At 44.5% G+C, this 21,017-nt stretch overlaps 2 protein-coding genes across 10 annotated transcripts in view; one reads left to right on the top strand and one right to left on the bottom strand.

The window, feature by feature from the left end:
• MTUS1 (microtubule associated scaffold protein 1) overlaps window positions 1-13,441 on the top strand; it is a 172,158-nt gene extending 158,717 nt beyond the window's left edge. For all 8 annotated transcript variants that reach the window (XM_078445378.2, XM_060653058.3, XM_060653060.3 and 5 more), the window contains 7 exons: window positions 127-341; window positions 1,151-1,256; window positions 2,531-2,604; window positions 2,750-2,845; window positions 6,221-6,337; window positions 10,247-10,344; window positions 11,103-13,441. In XM_078445378.2, the coding sequence (XP_078301504.2) occupies window positions 127-341; window positions 1,151-1,256; window positions 2,531-2,604; window positions 2,750-2,845; window positions 6,221-6,337; window positions 10,247-10,344; window positions 11,103-11,316 (920 nt within the window). In that variant the 3' untranslated portion in view covers window positions 11,317-13,441. The remainder of the gene's footprint in view (window positions 1-126; window positions 342-1,150; window positions 1,257-2,530; window positions 2,605-2,749; window positions 2,846-6,220; window positions 6,338-10,246; window positions 10,345-11,102) is intronic.
• A 639-nt stretch (window positions 13,442-14,080) lies between these two features.
• Window positions 14,081-21,017, bottom strand: part of PDGFRL (platelet derived growth factor receptor like) — a 69,894-nt gene continuing 62,957 nt past the window's right edge. Inside the window, exons 4-6 of one of the 2 annotated variants that reach the window (XM_060653065.3) lie at window positions 18,508-18,801; window positions 16,164-16,303; window positions 14,081-14,535 (exon numbers count right to left, since the gene is read on the bottom strand). In XM_060653065.3, the coding sequence (XP_060509048.1) occupies window positions 14,347-14,535; window positions 16,164-16,303; window positions 18,508-18,801 (623 nt within the window). In that variant the 3' untranslated portion in view covers window positions 14,081-14,346. Of the gene's footprint in view, window positions 14,559-16,163; window positions 16,304-18,507; window positions 18,802-21,017 lie in introns of both variants that reach the window. The other variant, XM_060653066.2, reaches the window with a different exon arrangement.

The raw sequence follows: 21,017 nt of genomic DNA, 5'->3' as shown, positions 1-21,017 counted from the left end.
AAGAGAGAACTGAGTACTGTGAGTACTGTGTTAATGTTTCCAGAGTCCTCACACCTGTGCTTGAATGTTAGGATTTTAGGACATTTAGCAGTTTAAATATCTTTTCCCTTTTTCATCTCTTTTCAGTCACTGCTTCATCGACCTGTGAGAAATTAGAAAAAGCCAGAAATGAGTTGCAAATAGCTTATGAAGGATTTGTGCAGAAGCTGAACCAGCAGCACCAGACCGATCTAACAGAGCTAGAGAATCGGCTTAAAGAATTTTACACCGGGGAGTGTGAAAAGCTCCAGAACATTTACATTGAAGAAGCGGAGAAGTACAAAAACCAACTGCAAGAGCAGGTCTGTGCTTTTGGAGCCTGAGCGTGTTCTCCATCATGGCTGTTTATTTGAATTCTGATTGTTGTTTGATGATGAATTTCCTTTGAACTTCCCTTTGTTTATTTAAATAAGTGAAAAGGGGTTTTTCAATTATTTTTTTCCTTATGATCAAAGCAATATTGGGTGAAAGAAAGGAAGACAAAAGAAAGAAAAATAAAAACAAACAACCAAAAAAGCCACCCTTTACCCTACTACCTGGAAGTAATCCCTTTGCATTCTGATGTTATACTGCAAAAAAATTACTGTGAATTTTTTATTTTTTAAAATGGCATTGAATAACCCATATTTTTCACATATCCTTGTATCATGAACTTGTCTTCAATTTCCTTGCTCCCCTTTAGAATCAGTTTTTCCTTTAGCAAATATTTACCGAATGCCTACGCCGGGCATGTGCTAGGGACTGAAGATATATAAAGGCCGATATGACAGGCGTGGATCTTATGTGGTCCTATCACTGTGAAATATATCCTCATTCCTTATGATGGACTTGGCCATTTCCATCCATGAACCCTGGAGAACTCGTGTGCTTGGACTCCCCCCTGGGGCGGGGTTGCGGGGGGTGGGGGGTGGGTAAAAACAGAGTGGAGAATTGGGAGTGGCAGACCCAAGTCCCCAAGTCGGGTGGTTCTTTTCATGTGTTGGGCAGCCCTGTAACTTGAATGCAAGCTTATGAGTCAAATCTCCTAACGTTGCTGCTTACTATTCAACTTAAGACTTTTAACTTTACTGGTAAAGTATTGTTTGGGTTTGTTTGGTTTTTTTTCTTCTAGTTTGACAACTTAAATGCTGCCCATGAAACCTCGAAGCTGGAAATTGAAGCTAGCCACTCAGAGAAAATTGAATTGCTGAAGAAAGCCTATGAAACCTCCCTTTCAGGCAAGAATGCTTTAAAAAAAAAAAAAATAGAATCAGGTCTAATGGAACAGCATGATATGTTTTAAAACGGAAATGATTCATAAACTTCCTTTCCAGAGAATACCCTGTGGTATTCAGTGTGGAGTGTTTTTGCTTTCTTTTTGCATTGTTCATTGTTAGCAGATGCCCTTTTCCCCTTAGGATGCAAATAATAGTTTGTCACAGATGCCAGCCTTTGAAGAAATAGGATGGATTTTAAAGAATGTAAAGGCCTTTTTGGTAGTAATTGTTCTTTACCAGTTGAGGTCCTGGGAAGTTAAAAGTGTTCGTTTACATCCTGGCCACAATAAAGGATCCATGCTGAGCACCCTCGCTCACCAACTCAAGTTGTACAAGGATGCTGTGAAATGCAGATGGCACTTTTTGAATCAAGAAAGAATTTGTTATACTTGTTTCATCATGAGCGGAAGGGTTGAAGCAGAAGGAGAAGAAGGAGCCATTGCTTCCAGAACACAGAGGACCGCAGAAGTTGTGGCACTGAGCTCCATGCTTCCCACAGAGAAGCATGTGGGCAAGGGGTTAGAACTGGCTGGGTGACCTTTGGCAGAGGCTTTTCTCGTCAGAAAAATAGTTGTCCTGTGAAGTTAGAGAACATATAAAAGTGGCCCAGGGTAGACATTTAGTAAATGTTGTTCTTCCTTCATGCTAGAAATGGTTTTAATTTTTTTTTAATGTTTATTTTTGAGGGAGAGAGACAGAGTGTGAGTAGGGGAGGGGCAGAGAGAGAAAGAGATGGAATCTGAAGCAGGCTCCAGGCTCTGAGTTGTCAGCACAGAGCCCGATGCGGGGCTTGAACTCATGAACCGCGAGATCGTGATCTGAGCTGAAGTTGGACACTCAACCGACTGAGCCACCCAGGTGCCCCTGAAATGGGTTTAGTTTTAGACTTCTGTTTGGGTCATGAAGAGCAAATGGAAAAGTGCAGAGAAATTCCAGAGCAGGAGTGTGCAGGCCAATGTTTTAGGTCCTCCCCTGAGAAGGATGCTCTGTGTTTCCTAAGCCCTCTGGGCTTCTGTGGGCCTCCATGCTCTCCGTCATAAAATGGAAATATATCTGCCCTACTTCCCTCATAGGGCTAATCTGAGAACAGATGGTTTAATTTGTATAATAACATCTTATAAAGTAACATAGTCATACTGCTTCTTAATTAACTCTTACATCTACGTGCTTTAACAACTGTAGAAAACAGTGATCTTACATGATGTCGTTGCCTCCAAAAAATTACTTCTTTCCAGAAATCAAGAAAAGCCATGAAATAGAAAAGAAATCCCTCGAGGATATGCTTTTTGAGAAGCAGGAATCATTAGAGGTGAGTAAATCTCACTTAGCCCCGCCCCCCAAAAGTGTCCTCATTCTTGAGGTTCCTGTGGTTTGGGTAATGTTTCTGTGTACATTTGCTGTGTTTCTGGTGTCTGCTTGTTAACTTGTGTTCCACATTTCATTGTTTGTTTTAGAAACAAATCAGTGATCTGAAGAGTGAAAATGATGCTTTAAATGAAAAGTTGAAATCAGAAGAACAAAAAAGAATATCAAGAGAGAAAGCAAATTTAGTAAGTTGTGTGTGCTTCTCCATCACTCCTGAGTTTCCTTCTGCTCAGCTGCCTTTTAGGGTCCAGTGTTCAGCAGCTAGAGAAATAATAGGGGTTTGGAATCCTTCTCCAAATTGCAGAGTGATTTTTAAACTGGCTTGTTTCTTGGTGTCCTTTTAGAAATTCTAAGAACTACATACAGGTCAAGCCCAGTAGATTGCAAGCAGTCTAGGCTAATAACTGCAGGAAGACAGGAAAGTTGTCAGCGTCAGGGTTTCATGTGAGGACTACCCTTTGTTTGTTTGTTTGTTTGTTTTTAAACTAACTGGTAGCCTGAGATATAATCGACATACCACGACATTCACCCTTTTAATTTTTTTTTTTTTTATATTTTTGAGAGACAGAGTGGGGGAGGGGCAGAGAGAGAGAGAGAGAGAGAGAGACACAAAATCCGAAGCAGGCTCCAAGCTCTGAGCTGTCAACACAGAGCCTGATACGGAGTTCAGACTCATGAACCATGAGATCATGATGTGAGCCGAAGTCAGCGCTCAACCGACTGAGCCACCCAGGTGCCCCCTTTAAAAAAAAAAAAAAAAAAAAAAAAAAAAAAAATTTAACACCCTTTTCAACGTACAGTTCAGTGATTTGCAAGTTGTGCATTGGTCACCATTATCTAATTACAGAACATTTTGTCACCTCAAAAAGAAACCCTGTGCCCGTTCGCAGTCATTTCACCTTCCTCCCCCCACCCCCGAAACCCCCCAGCCCTAGGGAAACCCCAGACTTCTTTCTGTCTCCATGGAGTTTCCTACTCTGGAGGTTCATATAACTGGAATCGTGTTCTGTGTGGCCTTTTGTGTCTGGCTTCTTTCGCTCAGCTTATGTTGTCAAGGTTGATGCATATTGTAATCATATAGGCATTTCATCCTTTGCCTTGTTATGTCTCAGCAGTGGGTCATGGGGTAATCCTCCCTTTCGAAAAGTACAGATTTATCTTGTAAGCTCAGCTTTCTCTTGGAACTTGTATCCCTACTCCCCTGCCCCCATCCTACTTTTGAGAATTTAAAAAATGTTTCCTGTTTCTGTCTTCGGTGCCACCGTTTTCATTCCATACACGTGTGCATGGGGCTGCAGGAAAAGTTATTTCCCACTTAGAATCTGCCGGCTCAGGAAGCACACGTGTGTGGGTCTCTCAGTGAACTCTTTTGCTGATGTCTCTGGGTACCCTCTTAGACATTTGAATGCAATTAGATGAGGTCATATTCAATGCAACTTCAAAGCTATTTATTCTGGAAGATTCTTGGACAAAGCAATGATTTAAAACAAAACAAAACAAAAAATCTAGACTTAAATGCAGGCTGTAAACCTTACACAGGGTTCCAGGAGCAGATTTTTAAAGAGCTTCCTGGAAGTGCAGCAGCTTTTGAAAACTAATGGAAGCAGATTGAGGAAAGTGGGGTTATCTCCTGCCTCCCCGCTGTGTGATTGCACCTGCTGTTGTGGGAGAGCACATTTGAGAAAGGGACAGGCGGGCAGAGAAGTGGGAGCAGGGCTCTGGATGCTCTAATTTTTAAAAATCGACAAAGTAGGGACATCTGGGTGGCTCACCAAGCGTCTGACTCTTGATTTCAGCTCAGGTCATGATCTCCTGGTTGGTGAGTTCAAGCCCCACATCAGGCTCTGTACTGACAGCACAGAACCTGCTTGGGATACTCTCTGTGTCTCTCGCTCTGCCTCTTCCCCGATCATGCTCTTTTTTTCTTTTTCAAAATAAAGAAACATAAAAAAATAAATTAAAAAATGACAGAGTAAATTACACTGTTTCCTTTTAACAAAAGATAGGATTTTCTATCTTCAGGGCAAAACAAAACAAAACAAAAAAAAAAAAACAAAAAAAAACCAAACCTCATATGTAAAAGGATGACAGTGTATGAGACTTAGGAAATTTTGGAAAGAGCTCTAGTGATACAGACCTGGGTGTGATCCCTGCCCCGGGAACTTTTTGGCTCTGGCACATTCCCAGAACGGGTTGCCTGGGTTGTGGAACTCACAGTCTCCTGTGTAGTGAAGTGTTTGAATAGGTAATCCCTGAAGATTCATTACCTGATCTTCCCTAAGGATTGGTCCAGAGCATTAACCACTGCCCAGAAGGATAGTTTGGATGATCGACACCACTGATGCTTGTCTAAGAAAGCCCCTCATTCAACATGTGATCAGTAGATCTTGCGCTGTTTGTTTGTATCAGACATTTTGGATGGTTCACTTGGATGTCCAGAAATAAAGCAAGGAGCCAGGATTCTACCTTAGTGGTGTGGTCTAAGAGAACATCTCCCCTTTTTTTACCTCGGACAGCATTTTATTTTATTTATTTTTTTAAAGTTTATTTATTTATTTTGAGAGAGAGAGAGAGAGAGGGAGGGAGAGAGAGAAAGCAGGGGAAGGGCAGAGAGAGGGGGAGAGAGGAAGAATTCCAAGCAGGCTCCACACTGTCAGCGACAAGCCCAATTCAGGACTCGAACTCACGAACCGTGAGACCACGATCTGAGCCAAAGTCAGACAATCAACTGAGCCACCCATCTTGGACAGCATTTTAATGGTGCATATTAAAATAGAGAAAAAGTGTAAAAGAGAAGTATGGCCAGGTGGGTATAATCCCATCATAATAAAAATCCAAAAGACTCAGAACATTATGGTTATTTTGTCGTTTTCCAGAGAGCAGTATAAATATACTGCCTTTTTATTCCTGATCAGTTGACTAACTTTGTTGAGAGAACAGCTGTTGCCTTTTTTCCCTCCAAACACCAGGAAAGGGCTTGTAATGGCCTCATCCCTATTGACAGTTGTTTTGTATTATAAGCAATGGTTTTTTTTTTTCCTCTTCCAGTAAAATATTTTTTGATCTTAAGTTCCTGATAAATGAATTCTTGATAAATGAGTGAGATTTTCAAAGGTGAAATGTTTTCTTATGTTCTTAGAACCGAAGACTTTGGGCTTGTAGTTCTCTTAACTTTTCTTTTTTTTTTTTTTTTTTATTTTATTTTTGGGACAGAGAGAGACAGAGCATGAACGGGGGAGGGTCAGAGAGAGAGGGAGACACAGAATCGGAAACAGGCTCCAGGCTCCGAGCCATCAGCCCAGAGCCTGACGCGGGGCTCGAACTCACAGACCGCGAGATCGTGGCCTGGCTGAAGTCGGACGCTTAACCGACTGCGCCACCCAGGCGCCCCAGTTCTCTTAACTTTTCTTTTGACCTTTCTGTGAAGCAGCTGTAAGAAGGTAGAAATCTCTTGCTACCTGTTTGCTCAGGTTCTAAATCTCATCAAAGACTGGGTTAAGAATTTGAACACCTTGTGTTATGTGATGAGTCAAAGCTGTGCTCTGCTGTGTCTATTCCAGAAGAACCCTCAGATCATGTACCTGGAGCAAGAGTTAGAAAGCCTGAAAGCCGTGCTGGAGATCAAGAATGAAAAACTGCATCAGCAGGACGTCAAGTTAATGAAAATGGAGAAACTGGTATGTTTCTTTCAGAGTTTGACCCAACAGAACAATGTCTGTGGAATAGCAACTGGGCTCTGAACTACAACTGTGGAGTGGTTTTAAGTGCTACTTACAGATACTTGGAAATGTGCACAAGGTAAAAGAAGGTACATTTCCTTCTGTGTGTTTGCTCCAGGCTTATGTATTGCTTCCTTTTGGAACTTTTTTTTTTTGCAAGGAACATGTAAAATAGAATTTGGGTCCTTGGAAAAAGCACAACAAACAAATTAGGCTTCCATTTCAAGTGGTCTGTGAATCTTAACCCACCTAAGAAGAATTTTAAAATATCGTAAAATCAGTACTTTAATAATCACCAACTCTGAGCTGGTGTCCTATACCCGAAACAGATGACTATGTAAGTTAATCACATTAGGGCAATTCAGTTTGCTATCTCGATTCTTCATCTTTGTCGTGAATTAGAATGTGATAAAAGAGCTGTGCTCTAATGACATTAACTCGGACAAATGCAAGCCTTATGAAAAATATGAATGAAGCTTAGCTTGTGGCCTCTAGGACAGAGCCCTTATGTTAGCCAGTGACGAGTCCACAGCCACGAAGCCGTGTGTGAGCGGTGTGCCCAGCCCTGGAGCTCAGTGGCTGGTGGCCGGGAGTCTCACCAAGGGGGCAGGGTTTGGCAAGGCAGCTTACGTGGTCCCAGCCATTGTGTACTTTGCTCTTGACTGTCCCAGCTGCCTCACTGTGCTTGTCCCTTGTCCCCTAGTTATGAGTGACTCATTGTTGACCGAGTGAGTGCCCAAACCGGCTCTGGACAGTAGGGAGCCTGGAGGTCACTCTTTGTTTGCTTTTTTGTTCATTTGGGTTTTGGTGTTTGGTTCAGTTTTCTTATAGAGACATCATTACATCTCTATTGAGGGAGTTGAGGGCGGAGCCCCCGTCTGGATCTACGGGCATTTTGAATTGCTGGGCAGTTTTGTTTTATGTTTTTTAAATTTTTCTTTCTTTTTTTCCCTTCCCTTCTTTCCTTCCTTTCCTTTCCTTCCATTCCTTCCTTTTATGGATTTAAAAAATTTTTAATGTTTAGTTCTGAGAGAGACAGGGTGTGAGCAGGGGAAGGGCAGAGAGAGAGAGGGAGACAGAATCCAAAGCAGACTCCAGGCTCTGAGCTGTCAGCACAGAGCCCGATGTGGGGCTCGAACTTACTGACCGGGAGATCATGACCTGAGCTGAAGTCAGACGCTTAACCGACTGAGCCACCCAGGTGTCTCAAGGTTGCTTTTTTGTTTTTTTGGTTTTTTTAAAGGAAGGAAAAAAGATCTCTTAGGGATTATTAACAGGGCTAACCTAGTATTTATACCAGTTCCTGCCAAGGGTGACCCTGTTGTGTCAAGCCTGATAACTCAGCTAATCTGGCAGTCATCGATGGTGCAGATAACCCTGTTAATAATTTGTTGCCCCATATGCTACCATGCATCAGAACTTGTCAAAATACCATATACATGAAAAACAGCCTCTACTGTCAAATTACCAGCACATTTTAATTTTTGTTGAGCCATAAATATTTTTGTTTCTTGCCATGCACAAGAGGGATCATGGTATTAGTTAGCATTGCCTACACATATGCAGAAGAATGAGTTAATAGAACAAGTAAACCCAGGGTTACTTTATTTACAGGCATACCTCAAAGATAGCGTGGGTTCAGTTTCAGACCACCACAATGCCAATATTGCAATAAAATGACTCAATTGAACTTTTTGGTTTCCCGGTGCATAGAAAAGTCTATTCATGCGCAATAGTGTTGTATCTTAAAAAAAAAAAGAAGTGCACAGACCTTAATTAAAAACATGCTAACCATTTAAGCTTCCAGTGAGTTGTAATCACAGGTCACCATAGCAAATGTGATAATATTGAAAAAGTTAGAAATATTCCCAGAATTACCAAAATGTGACACAGAGACATTAAAACGAGTAAACGCTGTTGGACAAATGGCACCAATAGACTTGCTCGACACCGGTCGCCACACACCTTCAATTTGTATTTAAAAAAAAAAAAAACAACACAGTTTCTGCAAAGCACAAGGAAGTGAAATACAATAAAATGAGGTATGTTTGTAAGCTCCAAACCTCTGTAGAAAATAAGACTCTCAGAAAACAAGGAGGCTTTGTCAGTAGGAAAGCTTCAGTATGAGAACGATTTCTGCCAGTGGTTAGCTGTGTGATGTCCCCATGGCTAGTTTCCTCTCATTCATTCATTCATTCATTCATTTATTTATTTATTACATGAAATTTATTGTCAAATTGGTTTCCATACAACACCCAATGTTCATCCCAACAGGGTGCCCTCCTCAATACCCATCACCCACCCTCCCCTCCTTCCCACCCCCCCATCAACCCTCAGTTTGTTCTCAGTTTTTAAGAGTCTCTTATGTTTTGGCTCCCTCCCTCTCTAAGCTCTTTTTTGTCCCCCCCTCCCGCATGGTCTTCTGTTAAGTTTCTCAGGATCCACATAAGAGTGAAAACATATGGTATCTGTCTTTCTCTGTATGACTTATTTCACTTAGCATCACACTCTCCAAACCCTCTCCTTTAAAATGAGGGCATTGGGGTGCCTGAATGGCTCAGATGGTTAAGCATCCAACTTTGGCTCAGGTCATGATCTCATGGTTCATGAGTTGGAGACCTGCGTCTGTGCTGACAGCTCAGAGCCTGAAGCCTGCTTCCCATTCTGTGTCTCCCTCTCTCTCAGCCCCTCTCCTGCTTGTGCTCTCTCACTAAAAAATAAACAAACACTAAAAACAAATTTTAAAATAAATAAAATGAGGAATTGGATGCGATCATCTCATCAGGCCAGTCATGGCCCAATCTCTAATTCGAGATTTCCCCACCTCATGTTTTATCTTGAATTTCTTCATAATTACTGGAAATTCCAAGGTTCTCTTTTTCTTAAAAGAATCTGGTCTCTTTTTTTTTTTTTTTTTTTGAAATTCCACCTGACCTGCTTGTCCTCACTGTTGATCTGGGTAATAGGAAACGTTATGGACAATAGGACTCCCAACCAAGAAGTCATAATCAGAGTAGATTAGTCATGCACTACAAAGACAGGGATTAGAATTAATTCTGACAGAGCTGTGATGTCACCTCCTAAGCAAGTAATCAAATCTTACCTTTCGAAAGTAAATGGGATGTGATCAGCTCATCATCACGTTAAGTGATTAAATGGCTTCTGGGATTTTATGCTTTAATATCTCCACTGATCAATTCCTTTTCCTTGAAAGTTTAGCCCGGGCCAGGCCAGCAGGAGAACAAAATATCTCCAACTGAACTGAGGAGGGAGGCTTTCTCTAGTGTCCCTTGTCTCAACTGATGCTCTACAGAGCCTTGTGACTTACAGAGGTAAATGCCAGAGAGAGATTGGAAACCACACTTAAGGCCGTAGTAAACACTGCCAAGAATTGTGAACTGTAGGCTTACTAGGAGTTTGCATCGAACATGGGGATTTTTTGTCTTCTCCTGAATTGGCTGTAGGAAACTGTAGTGTCCTTGATAGACCCAGGCAGGCTGGCTGCTGTTTTCATTTCACCACCTGGAAACTTAGGAAAGAGGCACAGCCCCCAGTGTTGCCCAGGGCAGGGCACCAGTTCTCGGGGGGGCAATTCTAAAAACAGTATGACCTAGGACAAACCAGTTACCCATGGGTCTGTCAGTTTTCACGCGGCCTAGCTTACATTTTTTAAAAATACATATCCAGATGCTTTGTGTTGGCTGCCTTAGAATCTTTTCACGGCATGTCAGCGTACAGATATGTTAGTAGATCTTCAAACTTACCTTAATGAAATCTCTCCAAGTGTGCTGGTGTCTGGAACGTGCCTCAGGGAATGAGGGGCTTTATTTTTAACGTAAAAATGTTGGCATTCTCGTTTACACCAAGGTGGACAACAACACAGCGTTGGTTGACAAACTGAAGCGATTCCAGCAGGAGAATGAGGAATTGAAAGCTCGGATGGACAAGCACATGGCAATTTCAAGGTAAAAATGGCTCTACTGTTCCCTACTGTTCCTGAGCTCCCACGTCCAGTGTTACGTTCTTACCGCACTCCACCCATGTACCTCTGGAAATGGGGTTGAAGTGTGTGGTTAAACAGGTACTGATTTCCATGTGGAAAATAGGATTGGAGCCATGCATGCTTTTACCACAGTGGTGTGGACCGAATGGCTCGTCCCCTAAATAGGCAAGCGGTCCCCGAGACCCTTGGCTTATTGACTCTGAGAATGCTATCAGAGAAGGAGCATCCAAGAGTAGCTAGCAAACAGCCCCAAACAGAAGACAGTCCTAAGACATGGAGAAAGTTGTGGGAGGGTCACGTAGCCGACTATCAACTCGCCCCCAAACGTGCTCTTCCTTTGGCTCACGTGCCCAGCGTTTCTCCACCAGCCAAAGCCCCCACATCTTGCGGCTCTGTGCAGGATTCCCTTTTGTTCCAAAGGGATTGTTTTGGGGGCTCAAATGGTAAGAATTTTTTCAGGGCACCTGGGTGGCTCAGTCGGTTGAGTGTCTGACTTAGGCTCAGGCCACGCTCTCATGGTTTGTGAGTTCAAGCCCTACATCAGGCTCTGCACTGACAGCATGGAGCCTGCTTGGGATTCTCTCTCTCCCTCTCTTTCTGCCCCTCCCCCACTTGCATTCTCTCTCTCAAAAATAAACGTTTTTTTTAAATAGTAAGAATTTTTTCAAGTTACTTTTAACTTAGATTCACATGGTTTGTGGCTCTTTTTTTGTCTTCAAGGCAACTTTCCACTGAGCAGGCAGTTCTGCAGGAGTCCCTGGAGAAGGAGTCCAAAGTCAACAAGAGACTGTCCATGGAGAACGAGGAGCTGCTGTGGAAGCTGCACAACGGGGACCTGTGCAGCCCTAAGAGGTCCCCCACGTCCGCCGCCGTCCCCTTCCAGCCACCGAGGAACTCCGGCTCCTGCCCCAGCCCCAGCATCTCACCCAGATGACGCCTTCTGGAAGCTGGGAGACTGTCGGAAAGCATCTGTAACAGGTGTGCGGGACTGACCCTAACCACGCGCGACGGAGTGAGAGCTACAGTAGTGGACGTGTAGTAACCACGCTGGAACTGGAGAGTCGCCGCCCCCGAGGCTCCTTCTGAGACTGGAACACTCTGGAGGAAGACTTGGACCCCGTCCAAGAGCCCCCTGGCCAAAGACCTCAGAACGGATCCGCATGGACGGACGCTGTTGCACAAAGCACTTAAAGAACAAGAGGGTCTTGTTTGTTGCCTTTTTCACCTAAGCATAAGGCGGAAAGAAAACTCTCAGGGGCCTGTTAAGATAAAGATGTATAACCTTTATAATGTTCTTCACCGCGGACACCTTCTTGGGATTTGTGTTTTGGTCTGACTGGGGATGTGTGAGTGGAAGGGATGCGGCAGACTGTCCCGTGTCTGATGCCGCCTCCTTCGCTGTGTCCTGAAAGGCAGGTGCCACACACAGCTGGGTATGTACTAACCGAATGCTAGTCCGTGTATGCACTTCCGCAAAAGCCATAGAGGGAGGAGTAGTAGTTGCTTGAATTAAGACTCTCTACCACCAACTTGGCTCAGCCCTTGACAGTGGGGAGCGGTAATGACACGACGAGCTGGGACTTGTCCACGTCCGTACAGCTCTCTGTCCTTCTGCGATAACTTGCTGGCAGTCTCTCAGTGTTCAGCCACATCAGTTCAAACTAGCTAGATTTTTTTCTGTAGGTTTTTAACTTCCCTCTGTAAACCTAACATTATACTACAATCTATTTTCTCAGGCTATGAGCAAATATAAGACCCTAATTTTTCTAAAAATCTGTATAAAGAAAAGGGGCAGGACCAGTAGGTTTGCTTCTGCCTTATTTTTACCTTGACCTGAGCTATCCCCACAGATTGTTGGCTCTCCCTTTGTCTTCATTTCTGCCCTCTTCCTCTTCTCCACACACACCCTCCCCCCCCCCGACTCCCCACCCCTCACCAGAGCCACAAAAGCAAACCTTCTACCTCCTACCTACTCTTCTCTGGGACAAGGAATAGGTTTTCCAGAGCCAGCTCATCATCAAGGTGCCAAAACCACTTTCCAAACAAACCAAGGCCTGGATGTGACAGTAAAAATGTTGGGAAACCCTAAAGAGAATGAAGAATAAGGCATTAGCTAGTAGAACGGAGTAAGGTAGGATTCAGTGCTTACGGCTAAGTAGGAGCAGCTGGTGTAGGGCAATGATGCACTTAATAATGCATTCTGGAAAGATAGTGCTGAGCTTCTGTGTCCTCTTGGAGGAATCCTTCTCTGTCCTTGAGGTAGCAGAATGGTCAGTCAGCGGGTGGAAGATGTGATGTGTACAACGCCCTCCAAGCTGCAATTCAATTTCTCTTCAAAACTTATTACCTCTCCCAATTCTGATACTTTGGGGGGAAGTAGAAGGAAGAACTGTGGCTTTATCTCCCTGTCCCTGCATGTCAGTATTTACTAACCCGCGTTGCTGACGTCCAGTGGCTGTACAAGTAACTCCTGTAGTGTAAGAACAGATTCAGGATACTAGAGGTGGATATTTGAGTCGTCATCTACATGGACGCTACATAGAAGCTGATATTCACGATGCATGCTTGTTTTTATTAGTGATTGTGTCTGAAGCCCTTAACCTCCGACAGTGTATTATGTATGTTACCTTCTGTGTTTGCCTCTGATAAATGGGAATTTAGGCTCACTGCCACCTCCGGGAATAGCTCTCTGCTTGCCCTTCTGCGTTGTTTTCAATGCCATTAGCCAAAGTCGGGTTTGCCATCCATCTCCTAGGCATGGTAACTCTTGTGCTGTTCCCTGCTGTCCTCCATACCATTTAGGTGTCTGGGGAAATCAATCTTACACAATTAATACAAAATGTCTTCAGAGAATGGGAGACAATAGGAGAGAAGATAGGAAACAAAACAGAACTTTAAGATTTTTTTTTTTTTTCAAACCAAATGTTTCTCACGTAGGACGGAAAACGTTGGCACGTCATAAAAATAAGGATGTGTAAACCGTAGTTGTGCTCAGTTTGTAGTGATGGAAAGTGTATTTTACTTTGATCAAATAAATAATGCTGGAATATTCAACATAAGGATTGCGACGTCTGACCTACTCCACCCTCCGAAGCGTCACCCGGTTTTCAGCCCTTCTCAAGGTACCAGTGACCGTCCGTCTCCTCTTCAGCTGTGTCCCCAGGGGTTTCCAGTGCAACCACCCGGTTGGTCATGGGCTGAAATCTGGCTCACAGAGCTAGACTCACAGGTAAGCTTCTCTGAATTCCCAGCTATGGGTACTGGAGAAACTCCAACTGATTTTAACAATTTCTGTTGTATCAGGTAAGAAAATGAGAACAGCTACAGTGCAAGTATTTTTGGAGGTAGTAAAAAAGCCTAAATGAAGCTGAATCTTCCTTGAATCAGAAATCTATATGGAAAGTTAAAGTTGTAAAAACACATGTTTGGTTCTTACTGAATGACTCATCGAGAGCTAGTACTTTGGAGTGCAGCAGCCTAAAAAAGGGCAAGTTTGCCTCAGTTTTTGATACCTTCACATCATTTTGAATATATAGTTGAACCACATATCACTTAATTTTTAGATCTCCTGTGTTATGGAATAGAATCTTTGGTATTGACCCAAGCAGGGCCCCCAACAAATCCTTCAACCAAAAAACCGAACACTTAGCCCATTTTGTACCAAAACCTGCCCATTGACTAGAAATGAGTATACAAAGTTAACATCTATGCTTTTTTATTATAAAAAGTAGAAATGCAGATACATAGGTAAGCAATCAAAATACATGCTTTCTGTCAGAGGAGTTAACACTATTAGACCGAATGACTTCCTTTGAGTTTGGACGTCTGGGTCTGACTCTCAGGGCAGGGGGCGGGGTTTGGCACTGAACGGCAGCCTCCGGCAAAGCATGAGTCACCAGAACCCCAAAGCCAGCCATGCGCACAAATGAACTTGCCCTCAATTCATTATACTTCATTTTCCAAGTCAGGAAAACTCAACAGTGGTCGCTACTGTAGTCTCCCCTTGGAGATTCCGAGCAGTGCAAATGTAATACCCTACGTCAGTGGTTGCAACGTCTTCAACTGTCAGGATGCTCTGGGAGATCCTTGTGGTGTGCCCCAGTCCTCTGTGGATCAGCCGCCAAGTGTCTTGAATCGTCACAGGCCTTTCATCCTGTTGAACAACACCCCCAAGCGCTGCAGCACAAGCAATAGGCTGCTGTAAACAGGTCCCATTCACCCCACACCACTGGGGCGGGGGGGGGGGGGGGGGTTCTTGCCCAAACACCTAAGACTATTCGGTACATACAGCACAGGGGAGCTTTTACAGTATATGCAAACACTACACTGTTTGGAATGCTCGTTTTGCTCCTAAGTTTCCACTTAAATTCTTTTGGAACCCCAAGAACATAGAACTGGTACTAGGCAAGAAACATGGATAAAAATTGCTGCTGCTCCCCCCTTCACATTGCCCACTCAATAGTTCTGGGACTATAGAATTTAAAGCCCGATGGGGCACCTGGGTGGCTCAGTCGGTTAAGCGTCCGACTTCAGCTCAGGTCATGATCTCACAGTCTGTGAGTTCGAGCCCCACATGGGGCTCTGTGCTGACGACTCAGAGCCTGGAGCCTGCTTCCGATGCTGTCTCCCTCTCTGCCCCTCCCCTGCTCATGCTTGGTCTCTCTCTGTCTCAAGAACAAAAACGTTAAAAAAGTTTTTTTTAATAAAAATTTAAAAAAAAGAATTTCAAGCCAGAAAAGCCTGACGCACTCACTGTGTAAGTAAATAAGAGCTCCCCATTGTTCAGATTTGGTGAAGGGAGAAGCCAGGCCAAAGGACTCCAGTGGGAGCAAAGTTGTACCAAGAATGGATAACACGATGCCCTGGATGATCTAACTCCCTATTTCTAGAAAGTGAGATGGTCACTTTGGAGAGGCTGCACCCAACTATGGTGAGCCGAATGTTGTGTGTTTTGGATTTGCTGAACAGGATTGTAATATCACCAGTATTAATAAATACACTTTCTGCTCATTAAAAAAAAAAAAAAAAAAAAAACCCAAAATACACTTCCATTGAAAATCATGGATGTCTTCAAAGTGTGACCACACTTTTTAAAAACAAGTACCTACTACCAGGAAAATATTTTTTCTCCAGGGAGACTTATTTTCCACCAATCACAGCCCCTGAGCCAGAAGTGTATTGGCTACTGAGTATGTCTTAGGAGGCCAAATCTTCTCTGGCAACGAAAGGATTATTCCATGTTGGTAGCAAAGCTGTTTATTTTCGCGAGCAAAACGGGCACGGAGGCTAAATGTGCGGGTGTTGCTCTTATGGAAAGTCTATTTTAAAATTATCTCTGGCCTCAAGGCACCTTTTTGCCAGGGCCTAGGTTTATATGCCCACTTGGTGGATGTGCTCACCACGGGGCATAGCTCGTATAGGGCACACACTCTGAGGGAGACGAGTTGGCCTCCAATTGACCCAGAAATGGGGGTGGAGAAAGAGGGAGCCCCCCTCCTTTCTCTTTCAGGCTCCGTCCCTGCTTAAGGGTTATGAAGAAAAATAACATATAAAGATAACATTAGGCACTGAACTGCCTAATGGAACCCACTTTTTTTTTTTTCCTGTCCTTTAAAAGAGCCACTTGTAAATATTACTGGAACAGCTTAGAAAACAAGTAAAACCTGGCCCCTGATACAGTTTCACACACTTCTCACAGTCATTATGATCCCTTCACCTGGGGGTGGGTTGGAGGACAAAACTAAATTTACTGAGCTGGCTGAGAAGGGGCACAGCCCTTACCTTCTGTCCTGGATAGATCCACCTGAATTCCACCTCGACATCAGGTTCCCCCAGGACGGTACAGAGGACGCTGATGTCATCCCCGCTCCTCACTTTGTTTGAGGACGCCAAGATGGTTGTTGACGGAGGGCCTCTGGGAACTGGAAGGAAACAGGAGACAGGGAAAGTGAGACAGAATCCACGAGTATGATGTTGAAGACAAACCTCGAGGCATACTCTGTTCTTGGAACTGAGCTGTAACATGTCTGCCTTCCTTCCAGCTTCCCAGCCGGCTTCAGGCCTAGACTATCGCATCTACTTCTGGTTTCCGGTGAAGCCTCCTCTCCACACTGGCAGTCCAGAATGGGGTGCTCATCCAGAACCCCCAGGCCCAGCCATTACATTTATGTTAAAGGAGGCGGCTAAAAGTTGTGGGAATAAGAAGGGGAATAAAAAAGTTGAGGGAGAAGAAGGTGTTTGGGGACAGAGTGAGCAGAACATAGAGAAGGCTGGCGGGAAGGAGGGCGGCTGAAGGAGTGAAAAGGACCAGACAGGTGTATGGCTGTCCATCCTCAGAAGGAAAAGGAGCAAGTCTGAATCTAATGAAAAAGGATGTTTGGAGGAAAGGTACAACTACTGCCATCTGCTTGCTTTACTTGACAGCATTTTAGAAACATTGGGGTCAGTTCACTTAAATAATTTTGATGGCGGCCTTGAGCAAGCCAATGGGCTAGGAGCAGGGGCTACAGCAGCGAACAGCACAGACATGGTCTCTGAGCCCTTGGGGACCTCTCTTCATGGTCTGAAGGAGGCAGACAGTAAACAATTGGAGAGTTAATGTTCAACTTGGGTTGTACTATGAAGAAGACCAGCATGTTCTGCAAGTTCAGAGTAGCCCGAAAAGCAAGAATGGCTTCCTTGAGGGAACAATGTTTGAACCAAAACCTGAAGGGTGAGCTTGCCAGGCATGAAGGGAGAAGCAGGAAGTCACCTGGGGAATCACTGTGTGAGCTTCGGCTGTGAGGCAGACCAAGGCCAGGCAGGCTGTGGAGCAGGGCAGAGGGCCGAGGGCACCTCAGCCCACATGGAAGATTCTGACTAGAGTTCTAAGAAAGGTGGGAACCCAGGGGTACCCGGGTGGCTCATTCAGTTAAGCGTCCGACTTCGGCTCAGGTCATGACCTCACGGTTCGTGAGTTCGAGCCCAGCGTCAGGTTCTGTGCTGACAGCTCAGAGCCTGCTTCGGATTCTGTGTCTCCCTCTCTCTCTCTGCCCCTCTGCCCCTCCCCTGCTTGTACTCTGTTTCTCTCTCTGTCTCAAAAATAAACATTAAAATGATCACATTAAAAACAGTTCAATGTTTAATGGAGAGATTTGAGCATACTTCAATCCCTTCAAGAAGTGGGGAGTTAGGCCAATCGGAAGAGACTGAATTTACACATCCATGGGATTTTCCAGGAGCCCTCGGCATGGAGAAAGGGTACAAGTATGTGCTCTAGGGAGGTATTTCCCTGGACAGTGGGAGGACAACAGGCGGGCAAAGAGTTGAGGGCACGGGCAGAGAGCATAGCCATGTCGAGTCCTGGACCCCACGCGGGGTGGGTGGGGAGGGCAGGAGAGCAGAGGGGAATGCAGGGGTGGACGGCAAAGAAGAGGACAGACACACAGGAGTCAATGAACACTGAGCAACAATCTGGGCAAGGATGAGGTCATCCATCAAGTTGGTGTCTGACTCAGTGAGTGATTCTCAAGTCGGAGCAGGTGTGGCTGTGGGCAGGCTGAAGGTGCGGCTGAGGTAGGGAGGGGTGCCTGAGGTGGAGGGTCGAGGCAGTCAGTGAACCAGGTGGATGAGCTCCAAGTGGATGTCGACGTCACCCAGTGACAAGGAGGACAATGAGCTAATGAGGGGAATGAATGGAAAGGAGAAGAAAAAGCTGGTGGAGCCACAAGACTCGGAGGAGCAGAGGTTCCTAACAGCAAATGAGAGAACGAGGGTGAGGAAGGGGGAACAGACACAAGAAGAGCTTGACCTTCAGTTGGCGAGGGATGGTGCCCTCAGGAGACCACAGATCTGGGTCACAACAAAGAGGATGCTCTCATCACAGAAGACGTTCTAAGAGGCTGGAAGAACTGGAGAATTGCTGACGCATATCACAGAGATAGTACTAGAGCGAGCAATGGGTGAAGGGAGTCAAGGGGTGTTAGCTCAGGGTCACAGGCAGTTCTAGAAATGGCAGTGCAGTAGAGGAGCCTTTAAGAACAGCATTCTGTGCCTCCTGATTTCCATCCATAGTTTGAAAGAGCAGTGCCTGAGACGGGCCAGCTGGAAGAGACTGAAGTCTAGGCGCTCGTCGGGGCAGGCTTACCTTCCACATACAGTAGTTGGTACTTGACTGAGATCTGAGACTTGCCCCCAGCCTCCGCCTTGCAGTAGACCACCCCCTGGTGGTCGGAATGAGGTTGCAGATACACAAAGCCCCTCTTCATGTCGTAAACAATGTCTGTCCCGTTGGCTGGGATTTCCTTGGCAGGGAACTCCCTGTGGAGGGTGACTCTGGCCGACAGGACAGTCACTCGACAAGGAACCACAGCCTGCCTGTCCGGGTTCAGGTAGACAACATCAAAGTAACTGGGAGAAGGTACAAAGAGTTCTCCTTTCTCTGCGAAGGGAAAGACAGAGGTTTGTTTTTTCTGGAGAAACAAGGTAAGAGTGCTTGAAGAATGTTTACATTCTACGGGCACAGAGAGGGGACTGGCAATATACTCAGATACTGAGTCTTTACGCATAGAAAAAGCTACTCTTCGATGCTTTTCCTTTTTTGTAAAAAAAGATTTTACTTCCCATCTCCTTAAAGGCAACAAAAAGGTATTAGTTGGAGCCCAAATCAGGCCCATGAATTACCCCAATAAGGAAGCAGGGAAGGAGACGGGTTTCCTTAGGTTAAGAGCAGTTTTAAAACCTGTGAGCAGGGGCACCTGAGTGGCTCAGTCAGCTGAGCCTCCGACTTCGGCTCAGGTCAGCGATCGCACGGGTTCCTGAGTTCAAGCCCCACGGCAGCACCATCGGGGCTCAGTGCTTGCAGCACGGACCCTGCTTTGGATCCTCTGTCCCCCTCACTCTGCCCCTCCCTGGCTTGCTCTCTCAAAAACAAATCAACATTTTAAAAAAAAACAAACAAAACCTTGTGAACAGTTTGCTGTGTCTCTGGAGAAGCCCCAAAGCCTGTACTCAGTCACTGGAACAGTTCTCCAGCACAGCAGAGCCTCTGGGAGGCCCGGGTCACTGAGGGCACTGGTACCCTCACCTGTCCTTACAGCCCAGAGGACGGTGTTCCTGCCACAGCTAATAGAGAATTAAGGAAGGACAGATGAGGGGCCCAGTGGCCTCAGGTTCTGAATTCTGCTTGTCTAACTCTGGGCTGGGGAATTCAGTCCGTTTCTTATATCCTCCAGTTTCCCCTGAAATCATTATCCCTATATCTTAAGTTCTAGATGATGGCACTGGCTCTTACAGAAATGAGAGAAACGAGGACTGGGTTGCCCACACATTCATTCCTCAGGATGCTCAAGGGACTGTGGGTTAGAGGATTTTTTTTTAAATTTTCTTTTGGCATGGCACGTTGAATCCTCTGTGTTCTGGATGCTAGTGTGAGGGAATGCTACAGGAATTGCTAAGAGAAATCTTTGAACTTGAGCATACCCCCAACATTTAATTGTTTCCTATGTTTTTCCCACAACGTTCCTGATACAAATCATTATTTCTGGCTTTTTCCTTCACTAGCCCTCTTTGTGCCACATTCATGTGATGTTTTAGGTTGGTGACCTATTCTCAGACACAACATCAAATGTCTCTGTGGGCCAAGATTTCTTTGGCTGGGAATGCGAAGTTCACTGACATGGAGGTCCTTCCCCGGCTCTGAGATCAAGGAGTATGCCATGGCTCACTGAACCTCCATCTTTTGCAAGGCTTTCTATCAGGCTGGGTGATGTGCGCCACATTCATGATAGATTGACTTTCAGGCTTAGTTAAAGGGCACCTTGGTCAATGTTGTTTCCAACACCCATGTGTTCACACAGAGTAAGTCTATATGGCCTGGGATGGGTCGACTTAATCTCTGTTTCCACATCCCCATTTGGAGAGAACACAATCTCTAGGACTAAGGATAGCTTTTGAGCAAAAGCCCTTCAGGAATTTCTGATTCTAAGATTTAGAAGTAACTTTTCTTTTGTTTTACAGAGGAAACTGAACCAATAAACAAAACCAGTAGATTAAGTGAACAAACCAAATTCTAGAACACAAAAATGTGGTCTTACTTCTTGTTACTGTAAAACAATCTTTGAAAGAAGTGACCTCACCAGTTGCTTTAACCAACAGAAAAAAAAGAAATTCGTAGTTAGCAGATTCCATCTACCAACAACAAAAAACTTTACTGAAGTTCATTTAAAAAAATTTAGAGTACACATGCCTCCTGCAAACATGTTTGTATTCAAGTCAATGCTAAGCGTTACTTTAAGAAAACTAAGCACATGGAAATTTAGATTTCAAAAAAAAATCAAATAGGCTACAAAGTCCAAATTTCAACAAACCCCATATTTAGTAAAATGCTCATTAATGTGGTTTCACTACATATGATCATTGGAGCCCAAGCCTTTCGCCATGAGAAAGCTCTACCGCCAGTAATGTTCTCTTCCTTGATCTGGATGGTACATATGTGCATTCATTTGAGGTTAATTTATTGAGCTGTATACTTATGACTTGTGTAGTTTTCTTTGTATATATTATACTTCAATAAAAAGAAAAACCTTCTGAGAGCCTCTCGGATAAAGAGTCATTATAATATGTGGCAGTTGCTTAATCAAAAACCGCGCAAATTAA

This window comes from Panthera onca, chromosome B1, assembly GCF_046562875.1.
Source record: "Panthera onca isolate mPanOnc1 chromosome B1, mPanOnc1 haplotype 2, whole genome shotgun sequence".
In the NCBI taxonomy this organism is placed as follows: Eukaryota; Metazoa; Chordata; class Mammalia; order Carnivora; family Felidae; genus Panthera; species Panthera onca.
The sequence above is the reverse complement of the archived record's forward strand: the minus strand, read 5'-3'. Positions and strand labels throughout refer to the sequence as shown.